The 23922-nt window shown below is 45.5% G+C and overlaps 1 protein-coding gene across 9 annotated transcripts in view; it reads left to right on the top strand.

Moving 5' to 3' along the window:
• PSD3 (pleckstrin and Sec7 domain containing 3) overlaps positions 1 to 21701 on the top strand; it is a 405289-nt gene extending 383588 nt beyond the window's left edge. For 8 of the 9 annotated variants that reach the window (XM_045588820.1, XM_036457454.2, XM_045588822.1 and 5 more), the window contains 2 exons: positions 2743 to 2886; positions 16670 to 21701. In XM_045588820.1, the coding sequence (XP_045444776.1) occupies positions 2743 to 2886; positions 16670 to 16885 (360 nt within the window). In that variant the 3' untranslated portion in view covers positions 16886 to 21701. Of the gene's footprint in view, positions 1 to 2742; positions 2887 to 5375; positions 5502 to 16669 lie in introns of those variants that run through there. The other variant, XM_045588821.1, reaches the window with a different exon arrangement.
• Positions 21702 to 23922: the final 2221 nt, after the last annotated feature.

The raw sequence follows: 23922 nt of genomic DNA, 5'->3' as shown, positions 1-23922 counted from the left end.
ACAGTAAATATACTAAGGAAAATTACTTTGAAATAAGATAGCTCTTACTGCATCCTTTTTAGTCATCTCTGGCTGCCAGAACAAAGTACCACAGACAGGGAGACTTAAATGACAGAATTTAATTTTGGTCACAGTCCCCCATCAAGGAGCCAACAGGGTGCGGTGAGGGAGCTCCCTGTGGGCTGCAGTCGCCCCTTTGTTCTGTGTCCTCGCGTAGCCTTTTTTGGTGCCTGGGCCCAGAGAGTGTGCTATTGGTGGTGTCTGTTCTTACACGGACACTAGTTCTATTGCATCAGAGCCCTGCTCTTATGACCTCAACTACCTGAATTAGTTCCTCAGAAGCCCCATCTGCAGATACAGCCACACTGGGCTTCAACATATGAATCTTGGAGGAACACAACCTTCAGTCCATTACCTAGTCTGTATTCTCTTTGGAGAAAGAAAGAGAAAGATGAATGAGAAGTTGTAAATAAAAGCTACCTGAAACATTTTTTCATTTGTGTTCTGTATTATTAGTGTACAAATGACAGGGTTGGAGATATAGACCCCTTTGTAATATCTCAAAATAGCGCCCCCCCCCCCCGCCCACATTCTTTCTGGAACTTATCTAGGTGTCTTGTTTGGGTTAGTTGGTATTTAAAAATAAGTCTTATCATCTTTGAATCACTCTGCTATTCCTGCCACCACTGTTCATTTTCTAATCATGTTCTCTGCTTTTTATTTTTTACGAGGGGCCCAGTGCACTAAATTCGTGCACTGAGGAGGTGTCCCTCTGCCCAGCCTGCCCCCTCTCACATACTGGGAACCTTCAGGAGATGTCCTACTGATGGCTTAGTCTAAGCCGCAGTCTGGACTCTTTTTGTGGGAGGTGACCATGGGCTGATCATGGGAAGGTGCCAGCCCCATCTCCTCGCTGCTGCAGCCACTGCCAGTCACTGCAGCCGCCAAGGTGTTTTCAACAACACGAACTCCAGTCCCTTCACCATGAAAAAATGACAACTTTCTTTAGGCATTTTCAAGATGTCTTTCATAGGATATGACATTCCTTTCTTTATTTTTCTTTTTATCCTCACCTGAGGATATGTTTCCATTGATTTTTTTTTCCCCTTCTCTCCAATCATAGATTCAGCCCCTGCCCAAGCCTAAAGCCTCCCCAACCAGGCTTTAGGCTTGGGAAGGGGGCCCCCCAGCCCCTCTGATCGCAGGCTTGGGCCCCCCATCCCAGTCCCTACAATGGCTGGCTGAGAGTGACATGGGTGCTGAGGAGGTTCCCGGGACCCAGGTATGTATGCAAATTAACCTCCATCTTTGTTATGTTAATTTGCATACTCACTCTGATTGGCTGTGGGTGTAGCTGAGATATGGTCAGTGTACATGTTTCTCTATTATTAAGTAGCATGTTTTAATATATTTTTATTTCAGAGAGGAGAGAGAAATAGAAATATCAATGATGAGAGAGAATCATTGATTGGCTGCCTCCTGCATGCCCTCCTCTAGGGATTGAGCCTGAAACCCCACATGTGCTCTGACCAGGAATCAAACCGTGACCTCCTGGTTCATAGGTTGACCCTCAACCACTGAGCCACATCAGCGGGACATTTTTTGCTTTTTAAAATGCTTCATTGTTCTCTTCTATTTTTATGGTTTTTAACTTGGATTTTTTTTTCCCCTTGTTTGGCGTTTAGAAGGTGCATGATAACAAATCCTGAAGGCATTATATTGTACATGACTCATAATTTCTTAATATCTTTTTAAATTTACAATGATGCCATATAATCTTAATTAGTGTCAATAATTATTCCTTTTTGGCAGTCTTTTTAATCTACTCATCTAGAATAAAATGTTTATATTGTATTTTGAAATTATGTTTCATCAGCTCCCTTTCATTTGCTTTCATCCATTTCTTACTGTAATGTGAAATTTATACTCAACAAGAATTTGGATCATTATATGTGAAAGTGGAATAGTAAACAAAGCAATCGTGCAATTATAGGAATGCAGGAGAATTCCGATCTATTTGTTTTATTTTTTTAAATGCTGCTAGAGGGTTTGATAGTGTCTCTTGCTAGGTAGCTTATTCCTAAAGTGATATAAATGGTCCCCCTAGAATGGAAAGTCTTTGACATAGTATCAGTCATGTTGCATTGTCACATGATGCCTGCAATAGCATTGTTCGGGCAGCAACCATTCTATAGGTACATTTTAATTGAGTATTTTGGATCAATAAAATTGAAGGACATCAGAACATGTACTACTTTGGAGAGAAAAGGCTTAGATTGCGGCATTTTTTAGAATATCTGGTAGCTCTCAGAGAGTTATTTCGTAGTGGCTTTGCTTATTTCGGATAGGTTCCGCGGTCACTGACAGGTGGAGAAACCAGCAGCATTGCTGAGTGGCCTGCAGTGGAGAAGCCACACTGCGTGGCCCTCGGGTCAGGCGCCTACCTGCTTGGCAGTGCTTTGCGTGTTGGAGTATCGCAGGAGGCAGTGTGTCAGCTCTGTGACAGTTACTCCGATAAAGGCTCTGAAAGCCTTTTGTCCTGTGACAGGGGCTGGGGAGAGAGGCCGGCCTCAGTTGCCATTTTGGCAAAGGTACCTGGGAACCGGCCTCTGGCTTGAGAGAGGCGGTAAGATGCTACAGCCGAGGCTCGCGGGACGGTATCAGTGAATTAAAGTCATTCATCAGAAGGGATTTCTTTACTGATTTATGTTCAGACATTAAATGGCTTCCTATTTCCTGCAGGAGGAACAGCTGAAGTCACATGAGAGCAAGCTGAAGCAGATTACCACCGAGCTGGCCGAGCACCGCTCGTACCCCCCGGACAAGAAGGTGAAGGCCAAGGAGATAGATGAGTACAAGCTGAAAGATCACTACCTGGAGTTTGAGGTGTGTGGGCCCCGAGTGTAATAAAAGCCTGTGCCTGAGCTGTTTTATGATTTTCCCACGAGGCGTTGTTTTTCACAGTGACTGTAACTGGGACGTGTGCCTCAGGCATGGTCTAGGTCTCATGGCTCCTTGTGTTTATGATTCTATTTAAGCATCAAACAAACATCAAGGATAACTGTCAGTCTGTGTCTGGTTGGAAGGGCCTGCTGTGAGGAGAGGCAGCAGCAGTAGATGGGCATGCTGGGGTGGGCGGCTGCTCTCTATGTCTCTGTGTCTTTCAAGAGAGTTGAGTCCAAAGAAAGCACAGTAGGGAAACTGAGATACAGGGTGGCATAAGCGTCAGCTCTCTCCTGCCATCAGGCAGCACCAGTGCTCTTCCTCCCCCACTCGGTGCCCTTCAGACGGAGACTGGCAATGTGGCTCATCCCTGCATATCCATGTGCTATAGGCAGTGTGGTTATTAAAAAGATTGGGAGGATCCATAAACTCTGGAGGGTGGGACATTTAAAAACCAGTTGAAAGCAGTATATACAGTAAATGTTACCTGCGGCTAAAGTTTCTCTCAAATTAACCAGTGCCAGGTTGTACAGAATCAACCTTTCGCTCTCCTTTCAGCTGCAACTTTTCAACATTCAATGTCTTCCCCCCACACACACTATTTTTTTTTTCTGTTGGGTGTGCTGAATCTATCTTTAGCTACTATTTTCACTGTAGTTCTAGTTGACTTTATTTCCCATCATTCATCTTCATTTCCAGCCTTTTCCTCCTTGGTCTTAGAACTTAGACTCACCTGAGCATCCTTGTCCGGGCCCTTGCAGTCCTCCAGACCTAATCGGGACCAGGTCCAGCTGCATCGGCAGCATCTTACGTGTCATTTCCTCGCCTTTGCTGGTGTGCATCCTCCGCTCAAGTCCTAGGTCATTCATTTCGCACCTGAACCTGGCCACTGTGCCTGTGTCTCTGCAGCTCGTCCTATATACACCTCATGGTTTGTTTTTTTCCTGAGGCTCAACCCACATGACGGCATTCCTCTGTCAACAGCTGCCCTAGATTTTTCTCCTAGATCTCCCCCTATCATTTGCCTTCTCAATATAGTCTCAGTCCTTTTTGTTTTTAATTTATCTTCCAATTACAGTTGACAAGCAGTATTATATTAGTCTCAGGTGTGCAACATAGTGGTTAGACATTGACATAAATTACAAAGTGATCACCACAATAAGTCTACTACCCATCTGGCATCATACATAGTTATTACAATATTATTTACTACTAGAGGCCTGGTGCACGAAAATTCGCGCACTCTGGGGGGGCGGGGGGGGAGTCTCTCAGCCCAGCCTGCATGCTCTCATAATCCACAACCCCTTGGGCAGGGTCCAGTCCCATCGCAGCATGGTTCTGGTTCCCCGGAGCCTGTGGGCAGGGGTAGGTACCCAGAGGCCAGTGCAATGGCAGCATGGCTTTGTTCCCACAGCTCCCTCCCACCATTGCGCCATGGGCAGCTGGGGCCCACATCTCCCTTCCACCGCTGAGCGGTGGGACCCACGACTGACGCCCTCCATGCTGGCCGGGACCGTAGCCTGGTGTTCGGTCATCTGTCCATTAGTTTAGGTCATGACGGACCCTGGCTCTTTATATATTAGGATAGTTGCTATGCTGTGCTTTAGATCCCTGTGATTATTTTTATAACTGGCAATTTATATTCCTTAATCCCTTTGCCTTTTCTGCCTACTCCCTAGACTCACTCCCATCTGGTAACCATCAGTTTGTTCTTTGTATTTATGAGTTTGTTTCTGTTTTGTTTGCTTTTTTTTTTTTTTAGAGTCCACATATAAGTGCCATTATACAGTATTTGTCTTTCTCTGATTTATTTCACTTAGCATAATACCCTCTAGGTTCATCATGTTGTCACAGTGGCAAGTTTTCATTCTTTTTTTTTCTTCTTTTCTTTTTTATGGCTGAGTAGTAATATTCCACTATCTAAATGTACCACATCTTCTTTATCCACTTGTCTACTGATGGACACTTAGGTTATTTCACATCTTGGCTGTTGTAAGCAACGCTGCAGTGAACATAGGGAATGCATATGCCTTTTCAAATTAGTGTTTTCTGTTTCTTCAAATTCCCTCCAGGAGGGAATTGCTGAGTCATATGGTAGTTCCATTTTTAATTTTTTGAGGAACCTCCATACTGTTTTCCATAGTGGCTGCCCTGATGTACAGTCCCACCAGCAGTGCACGAGGGTTTCCTCTTCTCCACATCCTTGCCAACACTTGTTTATTGATTTCAAAGCCCCAGTCCTTAATCTGAGAGGGTTTGGGCTCCTTCTGTCTTTCCACAACATCCGGTCTTTCCTCAACAGCCTCTATGTCTACCAGTCACATTTCTGCCCGCTCTCTCCAGCACACTCCTATGCCTTTGTTCATCTACTTCCTTCTGCCCCAAACGCCCTTCCCCTCATCTCCGTTTGAGAAAGTCTCTTCATCTTTCAGATGCAGCCACATCCCTCCTGTGAAAAGCCTGCTCCCAGCTTGCAAGTGGATTTATTACTCTGTCGTAGTCCCACCACAGTTGACCTCTGTTCCAGTTATTTATTTCACTGACATCTGTAGTGGGTTCTGTACCTCCCCTGCCCAGGCCAGTGAGCCTTTCGAGAGCAGGGACCTCTTTGCTCTGTGCTTGCATGTTGAATTGAACAGGATTTCGTGGAAGATTAAAAGTCTTCTCCTGAGTTATAAAATGTGCCCTTGGAGTCACCGTGGACCCGTGTGCTAGTTTTCTTCATGGCCGGCAAGTCCTTTCAGTAAATGTAAAAGTTTATTCGCACACACTGTTGGAAGCCGTACCAACAAAACACTTGAACAAGTATTTTCTAAAAAGATAAGCAAAATTCTAAGCAGCTCATCTTTCCCTGGGCTTGCTCCTTTCTGGGAAAAGGAGTTCTCAAAAAGCAATCATAGTCTTCACACCTCTAGAATGTCTTTCAGCTCAGGGGCCCTCCTGGTTTCACACATGCTAATTAAATTTTCCAACACCTCCATCCCTGGCTTCCAGCCCTCCTCACCTTGCCTGGTGCCCTTGACCAAGGCTGAGAGCTGCCCCAGGAGGTGGGGACGGCCACAGACCATGGAAAGGTTGCCACTGTGGAAGCACTTCCTGCTCTGCAATCTGCTCTCTGAGCAGGTAACCCAGCAGGAGCCAGCATTTTCATCTCCTGACCTGAACTTAGACCACGCTTTGTGGGGACAAGTCTTGCTTTCATCAAAGTGTTGCATTCCAGAGCCCTTGGCTCATTAAATCAGACTCTTGTGCTCGTGTTGGGCACGTTGGCTTGTCTGTCAGGGCGCCTAACCTGTGTACCAGGAGGGAGGGAGGGTACCTCACTTTATAGATGTTACCTGGAAAGGTTTTTGTAAAAGTAATTGCTTTGTAAAACGGCATTGTTATTTTTCATTCATATAAAATAGTCATGCATCTCGTGGGGGTCCCCTTTGCTATGATGTCAGCCACCAGATTCTGCCTGTGTGCTGGCTGGTGGAGACCCTTTGCTTGGCAGTAAGCACGCTGCTGTACAGGCCACATCCCTGAGCAGCCACTCCCTTCCCTAACCATTTTCTTCCAGAGCATGGGGGGAGTGCTCAGGGCATGCTGTGGAATGGAGGATGGGAACTGAATCACTGTGTGTAACAGATAACATTGCCTGAAGTGGTTCTCTCATGCTGAGTAGCTCCCCTGAAAGCAGGTCTGAGGGCAGGAAGGATGACAGCAGTGCCTGCGGTTCAGGGGGAGCCTCCTGGGCAGTGACAGCAGGGGAGCTCTAACCTGTCTGTGGCCCTGTCACCGAGGAAGGATCCAGGCAGGAAGGAGCTCTCACCCATTCCTGCAGTCAGGGCCACCCTGGGGGTTCAGAGTCGTTTTTATAGTTTTCACGTCTTGATAGGGAAAAGTGCTCTTCTTTTTTTTAGAACATTAAGCTGTTAGTAATAACACGGGGAGTTGCACCTGACTTTTTGCATTTCGGTTGTTTATTTCCCAAACAGTTCTTCGTGGTGGCCAAAGTCACAGCTTTTTCTATGCCTTAGAAATTCTAAAAAAAAAAAAAAATAATAAATTAATAAACCCTGTCAGTAAAAAAATTAGAAATTATGGTAAATAGGTAGGTTTAAGCTTTATTTTTAAGAATACAAAAAATCTTTAGAGAACCAGGAGGCTTCTTCTCTTAGACTAGGCCTTTTGTAAAGAGTCAAAAAGCAACAATAGGCTACAATTATGTAAATGCATGCCTCCTCCTTGTTACTGAAGGGGGTTCTTTTGTTTTTGACTGAATTGATTCCCTCAAGTGATGGCTATTACTTTTTTGGAAGAGTTCACTTGGAACCTAATCTCACTTTTGAAGGAGTTGTTAGGCATCACAAGTCTACACTGCTAGTACACACACCATCATTTCCCAACTTCAAAAAATAAAAAATAAAAATTGCTTCATTTCATTATATAAATGTATTTCTACTTTATCCCTCTCCAATTTCACTTGAAGATGTTTGAATTGATCTCCATGCTTCTGGTGCATTTGGAAATGTATCCAGAAGTGGGCTGGATGGACAGTTTATATGGGAGGCAAAATCTCTGGGAAACGCCTGGGCCCTTAGAGAAACGGCCCCTTTAAAGAAATTCTCGCGATAGCACTGAAGTTTGTCCAGGGATTTGGCTAGATGTTTCTTCAGCTTTAGAAAGTGAAGATGGTGTTTACTCCAGGATGTTTTTGATGTAATATTTAAGATGTTTTCAATGGCTTTGTTATCAAGGGAAGTAGAGTTCACTCCCCTGCTGGTTCAGATGTCCCCTGGCCTACAGGGCTAGAATTCACCTGTGTCTACTCCTGAATTGCGACCTGGAGTAGTATATGCTTATTATGGCTTAAGACAGGACCTACATCAACCACATGGCTAGGAAACTCAATTTTAGGAACAACAAATGTCCATTGTAATGAAACATGTAAATGTCTTAGAGCTGAATATTTTACATCTAGAAAATCTAGGACATTCTTGAGGCATAAGGCATCTTTTTCTGAATTTCTAATTTTTGGTGGCATGTAAAATGGCATGAATCCTTCTGAAACTGACATACTCGAGAATAAGAGCACCGTCTGTGCAGCATCATTAGGGAAACTCAAAACAGCTCATCTCTAGAAGTGCACATAACATACACTGCTAGTTGTGAAACCTCCGTTTTATTGTGGGTTGTTGCTGGGTGGGTGGGTGGTCTGATATATTTCTTTTTTTAACAAATTCTCTGGTTGTGGTCTTAGCCCTGCTTCCCCAGATTGCTCATTTGTTATTTGTCCACATCAGATGAGTGATTTTCACGCCATGGACCACTTTTCCTCTCACAGGAGCCCTCCAAGGCTTATCTCAATACAAAGCCAGCTGTCACAAGGCAAATCCGCCTCGGAAACAAAATGATGTCGCTATTAATTTATAAGTGGCTTTGATCATAAAAGCACAGAGATAGAAGCTATTACCCTCTTCCTCCTTGGTGAAAGCAAGGGCAAAATTCCATTAACTTACTTAAAGAAGATTAGAAGCAAGACTCGGTCTTAGCAGCTGAGTCTAAGCCAGGAACCCAGTGCCATCCCCTTTATGGAAAAACATCACAAAGTTATTCAATGCCTGGCTCTGAGAAGCTAAGATATTTCAGGTTAATAGAATTCTTGGGGATATTTAAAAATTCTTTTAGTGGGATGCTAAGTAGTATAATTATGAGTCAAAAGCTAGAGACCTAAGATCAGCAGTTGTCCACGCTCAAGTCCAGTTAGTAATAGAGACATAATTCTTGCAGTGCTATTTGGAATTACATTTGGTAAGATGTGATGAAAGAGGTCTAAGAAGCTCTGAATTTTAATCTGTAAATGCTGACATGTGCTTTTGAAAGGAGGAGAAGCTTAGCAGTAGGACCCTTTGAATCGCATTTTTAATAAATGTTTGAAAAGAACTAGGGCCATACCCCAGAAGCAGAATAAACAGCCAGTCATGTGACTTGGAATGACCCTGTCCCTAAGTCGCTCCTTATGCCTGGAATATCTGCTCTGAGGAGGGTTACCACTTCGAGTTAAGGTATTGTCTGCAGGCAAAGGGCAAATACTTGAGTAATAAATTAGTAAAATCGGGAAATGACTCACCTGGGACTTAGGAGGACTTTTTCGTCTTATCCTTGATGTGTTTGCCCTCTCTGGACCTCAATTGGGGGGTATCAAATTGAGATGGGATTGGGTGAACTAACTTAGAAGGTCCCTTCCAACAATATATGTATTTTTTAGGAGAGTGACATGTTAACACCAATTAGAATATTAAAGTACCTCCCCTCACGCTAAGGGTGTTAAACACAGACAAAGAATATTTCAGTTTGGGAGATGTCAGGGGATCTAGGCCAACACTACCCAACAGAGATACAATGCAAACCACATGTATACTTTTAAATTTTCTAGTACCTGCAGCTACATTTAAAAACAAAGAAAACCTCTGAAACCAGTTTGGCTTAGTGGATAGAGCCTGCGGACTGAAAGGCCCCAGGTTCCATTCAGGTCAAGGGCATGTACCCTGGTTGTGGGCACATCCCCAGTAGGGGGTGTGCAAGAGGCAGCTGATCGATGATTCTCTCTCATCAATATTTCTAACTCTTTATCCCTCTCTCTTCCTCTCTGTAAAAAATCAATAAAATATATTAAAAAACTTAAAGAAAACTGGTAAAACTAATTGTAATATAAGACATTGAAATTTAATACAGTGCATCCAAAATAATATCATTTCAATATGTAATCAGTATAAGATATTAAGATATTTCACACTCACTTTTTCCTACATTGTCCAAATGTAGAGAACACTTTTCATTCATGGTGTGTCTCAGTGCAGACTGGCCACATTTCCCATGCTCTGCAACCAATGAAGCTAGGGGGCGCTGTATCAGCCGGCCTGTGTGCAGCCTACACAGTCTGCTTAACAGCCAGTCAGCGGTGAAGAGGTCTGGGGGCAGGTTCTCTGCTTGTTTTAATGGATAGGAGCTGAGCGGATATGATAGGGCGGTGTTGTGCACTTACAAGGTTGTACAGTGGTTTGTGCTCTGATTTAGCAGCACCTATGCTGTGCCAGCTGTTTAATATTTTGATGATTACTTCTGGGTGGAAATACAGTTAAAGAGGAGTCAAACCTGGAGTGAGTGACATGCTCACCTGTAACCTCGTAGCTTCTTCCTCTCAGTAACTTGTGAGATAGGAGGACCTACATTTCCCTCACCAAGGGCATTCCCCTGTAACCATAAGTAGCCTCCTTCCCAGCCCCTTAGACTATGTGGTACATGACCCGCCCGCCTGTTAGCTTACCGACAGCTGCTGCTGAGTGCTTTCCTAGACTAACTGGAATCGGAACAATGAGAAGGGGTAGCCTTTTGGTGTGTTGGAGTTTTTGTTTGTTTGTTTGTTGTTGTTTTCAAAAGTATGCCTCTCTCTCTAAACTACATTAGATTTCTTCTTATTGTTTTCTCAAAGAATCTGTATGCTTTGATCTAAGAGTTTTAAAAACTTTGTTTGCTTAAGTACCTGATCTGAGATGAAGACTTTTTGAGGGGAGCAGACTATTGAGGTTCTTTAGAGATTTTAGTTCAGAATTACTGAGTAGACTCACAATGAAAACTTAAGATGTTTTTAGAAATATTTTCTCTGAAAATACTAGACCAGAAAACATCCTATGCAAGCCAAGCAATGTCTGCTATAAGAACGCCCAGCAGAGCATTCATTGGAAGACTAGAAATTGATTCCCCTGTGTCATATAGACTTTCTGCAGGAGCATTCGACAACATGTTTACTTATGTTCCTCCTTGAGTCATGAATTTGGGAGCAAGACACATGGAAAAAGACACAATACTGATCACACACACTAGGAACTGTGCAGGGCGCTTTCATAGTAGCTTGCATCCCCAACTTGCTCTGGCCTTTGACAGCATTGTAAATAAAATAGGTAAATCGGGGCTATTTCCTTTCAGTGCCCTATCCTCACCTCGTGGTTCACCATTCCCTCCAGGGATCAGTAATGTGTCCTCTTCCATATAGCTGGCTTCCAAGTAGCTCTCCCAACCTAGAGAATCCCAAAAAGTTTACAGCTGAGTGTGGCCACGTCCCATCATTTGTACATGTGGCACCGGAGGCCCGTAGGGAGGGAAGTCTGCTCAGGGCCTGACTCCACAGTTGGAAGATCCTTTACCACACAGGATCAATTGGACACAGAAAGGGTAAGATGCTAGCTTATGGGACCTCCTACGGGAAGGGGCATTGGAATTGGGAATGCAGCAGGTGTAAAAGTGCTTTAAACTCAAAAGCAATTAGTACATCTTAGGGATGAAATGCCCTGGGAGATCCGTGGGGAAGGCAGCTTAGTGCAAAGGTCCTTCAGAGCCTCCTGAAATCCTACTTGACAGATGCCCTCGAAAGACTGCCGGTGTCCCTCCTGCCTGCCGTTGACCTTTCTGGAGCTGTGAGTCTGACAGGCAGGCTGCCGGGAAGAAGTTCGGGAACGTGCCTCTGAGGGACGTGTGTAGGACTTTAGAGAATTCCCATGCAATCAGAAGCATAAAGTAGAAACTGAAATATGAGGAGCATGACCTGTATAAAAATGTTGTCAAAATGCACTAAAATTTTGCTTTAGATATGAGGTCCCTAAGGAAAAGTTCGGTGAGAGACAACTTTTATCCCACAAGAGCTCAAGTTAGCCTTTCGTCAGATAAGTACTGTTTCTCTACTCAAATACCCTCTGGGTGTATAGAAACTTAACGTCATATCCCTGTGTTTCAAAGGACTTTTTTTTCCCTCCATTTTACTGAATAGCAAATTTTTTAATGCCATTAATCCAATCGGTGATTTTTTTTAAAGATAGTTTTATACTAGGCTGTTATCAAAACCCTCCCACTGGGTGGGCCCTTGGGAACTGGGGTGACCGGAGCCCCCAGTTGGTGGGTCTGAACTAGACAATTCATTTCTTGAAGTTTCCACCCAGAAAACAAAATGCGTATCTTTCCTAAGTGAGCTTGTGGACTTTTAAATTCAGAATTCAGGTTTCCTTTTTTAAAAGAAAAATATCTGGGTACTGAAGCAGACTGGCTTTATCGGAAGGATTTTGAGAGCTAGAGAAACAAAGAAAAGAATGAGAGGTAGCAGTGTTAAAAATTACTTCTTGAATCAGGAAGACTGTCCTTAACAGCCCACGTGCTGTTCTCGGGTGGACCCTGCAGAGGGCAGTAGCAGGACCAGGGATGGGGAGGGCCATCCATGGCCTTTGAGCTCTGCTTTCTCTCTGGGGCGGTGGATTGGCCTGAGTTATCCTCTGGCAAACATTGGGTGCCATAGGGACAGGGGCAGGGGCAACAGAATGGACACACTGATGCTCTCAAACAGTGGCTCTCAACCTTTCTAAATCTGTGACCCTTCAATCCAGTTCCTCATGTTGTGGTGACCCCCAACCATAAAATTATTTTCATTGCTACTTCATAACTGTAATTTTGCTACTGTTATGAATCGTAATGTAAATATCTGATATGCAGGGTGTCTTAGGTGACCCGTGTGAAAGGGTCGTTCGACCCCCAAAAGGGTCGCGACCCACAGGTTGAGAACCGCTGCTCTCAAAACATTTCCTACAAACCCAGTCCTTTTCGTCTGGATCACAGCTTTTTGACATCTTCTGTTTGTATTATTATAAGAAGTGAGTTTTTTTTTATTTAAAGGTGTTTTTTTTTTAATTGAAGTCACAAATTTTATTTAGAGAGCAATAGAGCCAAAAGATAGAGTGAAACAAAGGCATTGAATCCACACTTCCTAAGGTTTTCCAAAAAGCCACAAATACAAAGCAGGCGAACCAAAAATGTGTGTATTTGCTGTATTTAGGCAGTGGGTTACCTTTGCATGCTGAAGACTGATATGGAAGTAGGAGGGAAAATGGGGGGGGGTGGGAAACTTTACTTTTTTTAGTTAAGAATTTATAGGAAACTGTTTTGAATGTAATTATTTTCCTAAGTTCGCAGGTAGTAATCAAGGAGAAAGTCTATGCAAATCAATTCTGCCATCATCCCCCATAGAATGCAAACACAGGCTTTATTTAAATAAGCAGTTACTTCAAGAGCTCCTTCTTGGGTTTTTTTTGTTTGTTTATTTGTTTGTTTTTTGTGGGGGGGGGTTGCTTGTTTTTATTTTTATTTTTTTTGTTTTGTTTTGTTTCTTTGTTTTTCAGCACAGAGATCTAGGAGCAAGAGATGTTTTACTATGTACATGACATTGTTCATTTCTTCCCATTTCATTCTAAGATGGCCTTTCCCCTGCCCTGGAGAGAAAGGAAAATGTCAGGAGAAATGTATTCAGAATGGGACTGGGGAGCTGTGAGGTCTGAATGCAGATGACAGCACTGTGTTACAAGTGGCAGCTCTGCTTTATTTTCATTCAGGTGGTTACTGTCGTATTCGTAGCAGAGGTCAAAAGGAGATAGCATTCCATCAAATCAAATAAAAAATAGTATGCAGGGCTCAAGAGAAAAGAAACTGCTCAGTCGGGTGCATGTACATTTATGTGTGGATATGATTAAATTTCTTTTCAAATAGCATCATTAGGTGTGATTTTTTTTTTAAGCAGACAATTAACATTCAACCTAAGCAGCAGCTTGCTTGGCCTTGGTCGCGGTATCTTTTATTCCTCCCTAGTTAGCTACGCTACAAGTGTCCGAGGATATATTTTTCTACGTACCTGAGAGGTATTTTTACAATTGAAGACCAACTTAATAAATTAATATAGCAACAAGTGTAAGGAGGTTACAGTGGGGAGAAAGACTTTATCTTGATAGAGAAGCCATTAAACACTGGAGTTGTCTTTGGCTCTTGGTCACAGAAGGCCTCATGAAAAGAGCAAATCTTCAGAAGGAAATTAAGGCAGAGAGTTTTGCTGAGAGGACAAAATCACAAAAACAATATTCAGATACTTATCTGCAGAGTGCAGCTGCTGGACTGGGATTTGGTAAAAGCCCACCTCGGGGGTTTTTCTGATAGTGGAATTGGATCGGGCGTCATCCTGTTAGAAATCTATGCACACTGTTGGAGAATTCCAGAAGAAGGTGCTGAGCATAGAGCTCTGACATTTTTAAGAATTGATCTGAAAACGAATCAGCAAGAGACTAAGACAGAATCTTTAATAACCTAACCAAAGGCAGCAAACTGTCCCTGAGGCACGTCTTATTCTCAAGCCCTCTGTGCCCTTCCTAATGAAGAACACACACTTGAAAGGGCTCCATAATGAAGACTAACGATTTAGGAAAGCGAGTCGATGCCGTCCTCATTAGTTAGCGCAGTGCCCGAACCCCGCCACCTGGCCCCTAGCTAGTCCTTTCACCGCCACAGCATCGCACAGACTCTTTTTATAACCCATCGCATTTTTAATCTTATCCGGAGCTGATTCTTGCATAGTGTGATTTCTCTGTGGCAGGAAACTATATTTATTAAGACATTCAGGTGTTTTCTTCTTACCTTTCTACCTTCCGGTTATGCATAATATTGTCAGAAAAGAATACAAAACTTTAATGTTATTGTTTTCTTGTTAGTGTCAGCAGCAGGTTCCTTTCTGTGTTAATACTAATGAGGCTGCTACTCTCCAACCCAGGGAGCCTAGAACCTTAGGTTAGTGCTGAAGTATTTACAGTGCTCCTGGTACATTGCACGTAAATTACATGTAATAATGATCACGCCAAGGAATTAAGCTATGAATAACCATTGACAGATTTTCCTCTCTGTAATGAATGCTTTGCTAGAAGGTTAAATTTAGAGGCTGTGCTTCAAGTATGAATGACATCTAGTTACTGTCCAAATGAAGATCCAACATGGCACATATGCAGTGGTCCAGTTTCTCTGCTTTTAAGCTGAACGTGGAAAATAATATTTGGTTTTTATTTACTGCTACCTAAGAGATACTCAGAACACATATATCTGTTTTGTTAACCTCAAAAGCATGGCATAAACTACTTTTCTTTCCATGCGGAGAGAGCCCAGTCTTAATCATAGCAGCCTGCCCCTCACTCGGGGCAGCAGTGCTGGGTTAACCGTGCACGGCGTCTGGACAGTCAGGGTCAGGTGCATGTGGACGTGGGGGATACGGACAAGCCTTTGCTGAGCGGTGGCTCATGAGCCTCAGTGCTGCCTCCCAGGGTCAGGCTGCGGTGAATTTGTTGGAAACATGGGAATGGTGGTACACTGAAGATTACATGTCCCCAGAGATTACCGACTTGGGAACTCATCAAGCATCTCCCTCTACGTCTATCTATAATATATTCCCGTTGCTCATCAGGGCTTCATGAAAGCTATTTCTTTCCTCAGAGGCCGTATTTGGGGGTGAGAGAGATGTACATGTTTAGATGGGTCTGTAATCCAGGAAACCATGGCTGAAACCAGTATCCACTGACTGGTTTTCAACGATAGGTTTTGCTAAAGGATTTTGAAGAGGCATTTGGTTTGGTTTCAGAAAATGGTAAAAAGCAAAGCTGTGTTACTGGGTTTCAGAGCCTCTGTCGCTGTCGGCCATTGTAACTCAGAAATGCGGCCCCTGGGACCTTCGTGAGCCCACTGCAGTCTCCCTGACCCTAATTCTCTCAGCAGCGGCCACACCGCTCGCTTTCTGGCCCCCTCCCACCTTTTCTCTGCTTTGCCTTTTCTTCTCCTCCGACTTATTTTAACTAGAATCTATCAAGTCAAGAATCTGAGATCCTTCTGTAATTTGCAATATAGATAATAGTTCTAAATAGTGACTCAGATAGAAACTTTTTTAAAAGTACCAAATAGAGCCGAAACCTATTTGGCTCAGTGGATAGAGCGTCGGCCTGCGGACTGAAAGGTCCCAGGTTCGATTCTGGTCAAGGGCATGTACCTTGGTTAAGGGCATATCCCCAGTAGGGGGTGGGCAGGAGGCAGCTGATCGATGTCTCTCTCTCATCGATATTTCTAATTCTCTATCCCTCTCCTTTCTTCTCTGTAAAAAATCAATAAAATATATTTTTTTAAAAAATAAATAAATAAAAGTACCAAATAGAGTTAGAGGGGGGGAAAATTCTCTGCTATATTTTTTTTCAGTTATGCATACAAAAATACGCCAGCGACAAAAGAATTGGGAACTATTTAAAATGTAGCGAGTACTCAGCAAATCATTGATGGAAAAGTTTTTCAGAATGAGAAAAGTATCAGAAAATGATTTGAAGTTGGGCAGGAATCCCAGAGCAGCTTCTGGAAAGTGTTGTGGTCTCATAGGGGACTGGAAAGTTGAGTCCCCATAGACAGACTCCTCCAGGTGAGTCTGTAGAGTTACAGGGACCATAGCCAAGCCTGGTTCAAGCGACACCTAGGTCATGTGAGGGAAGTTCAAGTGGGTACAGGCAGCACAGAGCCATCAGAGCCATCCGGTCCCCCAAAATCAGGAAGTCATAGCTCCTCCCACTTACACCTTCTTGTAGCTGAGTGTTCAGGAAGCATGATTCCTCCAGCTGATAGCCAGTAACTCCCAGTCGACATCCTTACAGAATACAGAACAAACTTGAACTAAAGCTCTGTCTTCGTTTCTCATCTAAACGAGTGAATCCATCGGTCCCCCTGGGGCCGTCGTCCAGGGCAGTGAAGGCTTCAGCAGCCAGGCGTGCGCTGCGGGTAGTTAACGCCCTGGGTGCGCTGCACGCGTGCGTCTGTGAACAGTGTGTTGACAGCAGTTCTCCTCTGACTTCCCCTGCAGCAAACCCGGTACGAAACATACATCGGCATTCTGAAAGAGGGAGGCAAGAAGCTCCTGGGCAGCAACGGCAGTGAGGCCCCAGGACTGAAGAAGTCGCATTCCAGCCCCTCGCTGAACCCAGATTCCTCTCCGGTCACAGCCAAGGTCAAGCGCAATGTGTCAGAGCGGAAAGACCACCGACCCGAAACACCCAGCATTAAGCAAAAAGTCACTTAGAATCCATCTGCGGCCAGGAAGGGGCTGGTCATGGAGCAAAATAAGAGTTTTTTCAAGATCTTTCTGGTAAATCCGTGAATATATTTAAAAAAAACAACAACAACAATAGTCTGTGACTAAATGGTGCATTAGTAACCTTTTCTATTGTATATTTTTGTTCGTTTCTGTACAGGTTGTCCCTTTGCTCTTGATTTCTTTGCTTTGACGATTTTTGCCACTTGATAACTAATGCACCTTGTTGTGAGGGGAAGGGGGTCATGATTTCAGGTTGAACTGTGTATCATTTCTCCTCTGGTTTTCTCTCGTTTGCACTCTCTCAGTTGTTTTATGTATTCTCGAACCAACTGTTACACTTTTTTTTTTTTTTAAGGTGAAAAAAATTGAACCCATTGTGAACCACTTTACTGGACAAACTTAGTTTAGTCAGTTCCAGCCAGACTTAACATAAACCTTCATATGTGAATTCTTGCCAGTCACACAGGTGGCATCGAGCACTCACCGAACTTGGCTTCAGAATTCCAGTTCGGGAATCCGGTGCCCATGCTGATGCAGCTGTGCGGGCACCTCAGCACTTGTCTTTGGGGTCTGACCCTGCCGGAAGCAGGGAGAGGGGTATGGAGATCGCAGGACTGGAGAACTTACAAAGCTGGAGTGTTGAATCCATTCCAGCCAAGCAAGGGAAGAGGAGGTGGGACCTGTTTGCTACTGAAGGTTGAGGAGAGATGACACCAGGTTCATTTTGTTCTCTGAAGAAGCATGACCATGATCACTTCGGGAGCGGCAGCAGGAGGCACGTGTGCACGCTGCAGGAACTGTTACCTTGCTCCCACGAGGTCTAGACCAGGAATCCAGAACCATCTCTGTTGTCATCACTCTGTCATCCAGGAGTTTAAACGTGTGTAGGCAGCTGTTGTGTCCTGGTTGTAAGAACATCGGGGTCTTAAGCAAAACAAGTCAGAGAGGAACTGGGAGCTGCAGGTTTCCAGCATCGGAATCCTGAGTCTTTAAAGTCAGCCTGAGAGGAATACATAGTCTGAATGGACTGTGGTTGGAAAAGTGAGGAATCTGCCGGTTGCATATACCGAGTAATTTAGTTTATTCTTATCTTAGTCTCTTTGATGGTCACTTCCCTTTGCTCCTCCTGAACTTTCTCCTAAGAATAGACTTTATTTCAAATCCTTTCTGTCTACTCAAAATAGTTCTATTGACCTTGAAGTCATAAGCTTGTTTCTGTGACGGGCCCTGTGGAATTCAGGGCGATAAAAAGAACATTCTCTTGTATAGGAACAGATTGGAGTGAAAATTGAGTTAGAACTTTCTGATTTTGAAACTTTGTGATTCTTAAAGCTGTCATCTCCACAATTTCGGAACTGGAGGCGTCACTTTGAATGCTCTTTTTCCCTCCCACAGAAAATTGCTCCAGTTCTACTCAGTGTATTAGTTAACGGTACTGTGACCAAAGAATCGGAGACTCCGCATGCGTAGGATGGCTCCAGGGAGTCAGAGAAAGCCTGCTCTTACACCGTGGCCGTTTCTAGTGGCATTTAATCATAGGATTATTTATTCACATCTACTTCCTGCCTATATATATGTTCGTAGTTGATGGTGCCCAGGAAAGAGTGACCCCTCGCTAAGGTTATTGCAGCTTGTTTTGTGGTAAGTACTTTGCCACACCTTCGGAAAACTCACTCTAACCTTCTATCTTGTGTAGATAAAGGCAGTGACAATTTATGTTTCAGAACCAAGAAACAAATAGGACAGTTACCAAGATGGCTCATAGACCTGATTCATTTCTGTAGCTTCTGACTGAGTTCAAGATTCCCACAAGGAAATCATCTTTCTTCCTAGAATCTGAACGATCGGCCTGCTTGCTTTCTGCCTAGTTCTTTATCCTGAGCCGAGGCGAGACGGGTACCTAGATGACATTGTCTCTGAGCTTTGATAACTAAAGAAAGAAAGAAAAAAAATTCCCTGGCTGGCTTGATGTGTCTGCCCACAGTGTGCGTGAGTCTGTGTGCATAGTGTCCCTGTGTGTTCGTTCCACTTGTCCTATTTAATAAACAGAACGGTACCTTGCCGCTGAGCCTGGGGTTCAGAACAGTTCTGCTAACAGAATCCTGGTTAGCACAGCAGGGCGTTGCTCCTGTTGTGTGAGTCACTGATGTGTCTCCAGGGGCTTCTGCACATGCTGACAGCAGTGGGATGAGAAGGCACTTCTGAGGCTGCGGTGTGCTGTCTTTGCATAGTGTACCTTTAAAAACAACCGCAAGGCTATTCGGTGAGCCAGGGGCAGCCTGCCCTGCCATGATGTTGTCCATCTTTAGGGGATGAGCCACGAACACCTCCCTGTGGCCTCTCAGGTGTCAGTCTGTTGGCAGTGCTCGTAGCAGGCCAGGAGTTTATCCTGTAGGAGGAAGCGGGCCCCGGTTGGACGAGATTGTGAGAACCGTGACCATAGCCAACCACGTTTTCTTTTGCAATAATTTCTTTCCTATGGCATCTAGTCAGAAGAAATCAAAGACATTCCTTTCTCCGCTAACCCAAGCCCACTGCCTAATGCACGGTACAGGGGAACTCTCCTCCCCCTCTCCTTCCGACGGTACGCCCCCTCCCCCGCCCGCTCTTCCCTCCCATGTGACAGCATGGAGCCGAGTCCCTCTCCACGTGGTAAACCGTTATTCCTCTTTACACACATGCACTTCCTATTGATTTTCAGCCTAGAAAACCTTGATAGTCATCAAAAGACTCTGTGGCCATGCCGCTGCACCCTTGAGCCTAGCAGTGGCCCGTGGGTTAAATCTCTGCGAGTTTCAGGGCTGGTTCCTGCCTCGCGTGCTGACTGTTACAGGGAGGTGCCAGGAATTGCCTGTTAGCAATCACGACTGAGTTACTTGCAGGCAGAGGCCTTGTTTTATTGCCAGGCCATAGATACTATGTGAAGTGCACTTTTTAAAAAAGCATCCTATCATTAACTCTTAGCAATGCCTAGGTAAGCCGAGCAATACTTGTGCGCAGTTTAACTCATCTCATTAAGACCAACGTGTGGGAGATTCCCCCGGTGCAACTGGAGTTCCCGGGCAGAGAGCGGCCGCCCCAGGCCCTCCGTGCTTCTCCGAGGCGGGCACTGTTCCTGGTGAAAAGTGGTGTGCGGGGATTCATTCTGGGAGAGGAAGGTTGGCTGGCTGCCGGGGCTTCGCCGGGCTTGGTCTCTTGGGTTTGTATTTCACCTGTGGCCACACCGCAGGACTCCTGAGGCTGGAGGGGAGCTGAGACCAGCAGCAGGGAAGGAGGTCCTTGGCGGCCGAAGCACAGAGTTACGGGGTTCCCTGCTGGCCCTCGCCCGCTGCTCCTCTGTCGTGAGAGGAGCCCGGGAGGTGTGCTTAGGCGAAGCGGGGCCTTCTGTGGCAGGCGCCACCTCTCCTCTGCCTTCATCCCACGTCAGACAACTGGGAGAAAACGGGCCTTACAGAAGTCTCCCCATTGTCATATGATGAAGACTTCCTTGGATTTGGTTAGTTGTTCTGCAATTTGAATTCCGTTGGCATTTTTCCTTGCAGTCAATTGAGCTTTTTAAGCCTGAATTCATAGGGAGTTAACTGGCAGATCTCCGTTGTGTGTCTCTGGTGACCCTGCCCAGTGTCCAGTGGGTGGTAGTCACCTTCCTTCATCTCAGCAGCGAGCAGTCCCTTCGCTCTTCCAGTGGCAGAATTGTTCCCAGGTGTAAGTCGGAGCCACGGTGGCATCCTAGGGCTTGTGAAAGTAGAGTCTGGTGTGAGGAAGAGTGTGATTCGGGGTTTTAGTAGCATCTACGTCACTGCGACAGGAAGATCAGCCCCCTCTGCAGGCAGAGGCGCCTTCGGGCCGACCTTGCCCCAGAACTCTCCGGCTGTCCCTCCTCCCAGCAGGCCACCATCCGCCTCCCCACCAGCCTCTGGCATCTCGCCATCCAGTCATCCCGAGGACCTTAGAGATCAGTCGTTCACCACAAAATGCTCCCAGCAGGTGAGAGAGAGGTGCTCGGTCACTGCCTCTCCTCTCGGCTACCCTGTCCATGCCTCCCTCCTACCGGAGGGCCGGAGTCCACAGTCATTGCCATTCTCATTTTGCACCTAGAGTATCAAACGCAAGCGGGCAGCCTGCTGCAAGGACGGTGCATGCGGGGAGAATGTCTTCATAGGGAGAATGTCGGTAATACTTGAATCTGCATGGCAGCTTGTTGACTTGAATGCAACAGCAAGAAAATATTGCAAGTTATGTAATTGTATATACCATAGGTTTCCTTCCGTCTCTTTGGCTCGCCCTGTGTGATGTGTATGTGTGTATCTGTACTATTGCAGGCTTTTGGAACATATCCATGTAGATAGTATGTCAGGCATCGAAGAAAATGCTTTCCTGTCACCTGCCAATGTTGTGTTTGCGGGTATTTATGGCTGTATGTATGTATGTATATGTTATTCATGTGTAGATGTATATCAGTATATGGTGTATGTACATCCAATTTATTTTTGTCCTTAATAACCAGTGCGATATGAAAAGCAAGTAAAAACCTCATAGGATTGAGTATTTAATTCTATTATTGAGAACATATATAGTGGTACTGTTTTATTCAACTTAAAGTCAAATGATATTTTGATTAAATTTTTGAAATAATAAGATTTTATGCTAGAAAATTTCATCTTTGAGCTTTGAATCACCAGGGCAAAAAAAAAAAAAAAAAAAAAGACTCAGAACTAACTTTGTGAAACTGTTTCAATGTCCTGTGTTCACTACCGAGGGGGGTCGCTCATCATAATTTGAGATTACAGAAAGGGGCGAAGAAACAAAACAAAACAAACAAATAAGCCGTCTTAGCAACTTCAGTATTAAGAGCACTTAAACAGGATGTCAAACTGACAGCTTGGGGCTTTTTACAAAATGCGATGCTTTGAAGCACGCGTTCTTTATCGTTGTAATTAGTCCCGGAAAATAGAGCTTTGAGGAGAGCTCAGTAAGGACCCACCACCTCATGCAGGTGCCTGCGCCTGTGCTGTGGTGGGTCAGACCCTTCCTCAGGCCGCATCCTTCCTCCCTCCTGTAGAGCGATAGTCCACACGCTGCCGTGTATCAGGGCTTCCCAGGTCCGGGTACTGTAGTCCAGGCTCGCAGCTGCACACCTCGCATCTGGTGTCACGGGTAGAAGGATTCTAGGGCAGGCTCTGGACCAGGTTAAAAGTTGAATATTTTTATACTTCGGTCTCTTTCTGCCTCTCCCCAAAGAAGAGCCACCGGCCTTAGTTGTTGGAGCTGCTGCTTCTCTGGCAGCGTGTACATAGGAAGAGATTCCGTTTTCCCAGCCAGCATGTTTGGTGTGTGCCCAGCTGCATCTGAGTGTGTGTGAGTGCGTGGTCGAGGCCTCTTGCTCTTGTGTCTGATCCTGAATCAGAGTCTGGGGTGGAGAGAGACCGACCTTCGGCTCCAGGCTGCAGCCCTGTGTTGGTGGTTAGAACTTGAGCTTTTTTTTTTTTTTTAATTCACTCTAGTCTCGAATTATTTTTGCAAACCTGCCATAGTCCTGATCTGTTCTTGATGTGCGGTGACCTGGCTCTGACTGATCGGCAGGTCTTTGTTCTGCGCGAGTGTGTTTCCTTCTAAGAATTATAGTGCTTTGCAGAAATCATACACTAAAGGAGTCACAACAATAAAAAAAAAATTTTTAAAAAGCTTCATTTTGGGCCTTAATTAGTTGACATGTTTGGACTTTCAGTACAAAGCCATGTAGGTTAGGAAGCCAAGGAACCTTTGGCGTGGATAATAATATCCGCTCTGCAGAGCGTGTATGCACATTGATGTTTAATGCCAGTAACATACTTTTTTTAAGCTATAGGAACAAGAGTAATTAGACCAAATTAAAGTTGGGGGTGGAGAGCGTGAGCCGGCCACCTTCCCTTGGGGGGTGGACGTGCGTGCGGCCAGTCCTCCGCTCTGAGAGATGGGGAACCAGTTTCCTGTCCTGTCCGGTGTGTAGGGGGCAAGGTCCCCACATCGGGGCCTCTCACCTGTGTACGTACGCTTGCACACATGTACACACAGTGAATGTTTTAAGTTATACTTAAGACACCCCGGGCCAGAGGGCTCTAAAGAGGCGACGGGCAAGGGGGTGGGAATGGCATCCCAGGATGTTCCCCAGGGGCCCGGGGAGTGTCTGTGGCCGGGTGTCTGGCTCTGAGATGCGCTGCATTTAGCCAGTAAATGAGGGGATCCGAGTCACATCCTTCCTGGCGGGCCACCCCCCTGAGGCTCGCTGGTCATTCCCAAGAAGCTGCTCTCCACATCCCGCAGCAGCCTGGGGTGGCTCCAGAGGCCTGGCGCGCTGGTTTCCCAGGCGGCATTGCGGCTGGCTCCGGAGAGGATTCCAGAAAGAAGCCACAAAGCACTTACCGAAGTGCTTGTCCGCCTCCCCTCTGCGCTGCCCTGCCGAACCGCTAAGCACTTTCCATCAGCCCCATGGGGAGGGACTGGCCCGTGTTTCCCGCCGCAGGGCAGAGAGCTCGCTCTCACAAATAGTGTTATAACATACGCACCTTAACTTCAATCCCTGAACACGTTCATCGGTGGAGAAAACTTTGGAGTTTCACTTGCTATTTGCCTGCGAGCCTGCCTTGATCCGTCTGTAGACACGAAGTCCCTGCCACAGAGTTGAGCGGAGAGCAGCATGGCAGGTCTGAGGCTCCTGGCTCCGGCCCCTGGCCTGGGGCCCACGGAGGGGGCATTCTTTCCGCAGAGAGGAACGCACCAGGCCTTGCACTCCACGTGGGCTCCCCCTGGGCAGCAAGTGCACCCTGGGTTCCACATGGCTCTCCCCGGCTTTGGGAATCCAGTGTCCTAACGGGCTGACCCTGCTGAGGCAGGATATCCGCTCTGAGAGGGACCGGGCACTGGGGGTGGGGGGGGGGGGGGGGCATGTGACAATAATGGTACCAAATGTGACATGGCTGAAGCCACGACACGCTGGCACACTGAGCTCTAGCCAAGGATGGGTGATATCTTGGCTTTGGCAC

Source organism: Pipistrellus kuhlii, unplaced genomic scaffold (assembly GCF_014108245.1).
Source record: "Pipistrellus kuhlii isolate mPipKuh1 unplaced genomic scaffold, mPipKuh1.p scaffold_m20_p_3, whole genome shotgun sequence".
NCBI classification, from domain to species: Eukaryota; Metazoa; Chordata; class Mammalia; order Chiroptera; family Vespertilionidae; genus Pipistrellus; species Pipistrellus kuhlii.
The sequence above is the reverse complement of the archived record's forward strand: the minus strand, read 5'-3'. Positions and strand labels throughout refer to the sequence as shown.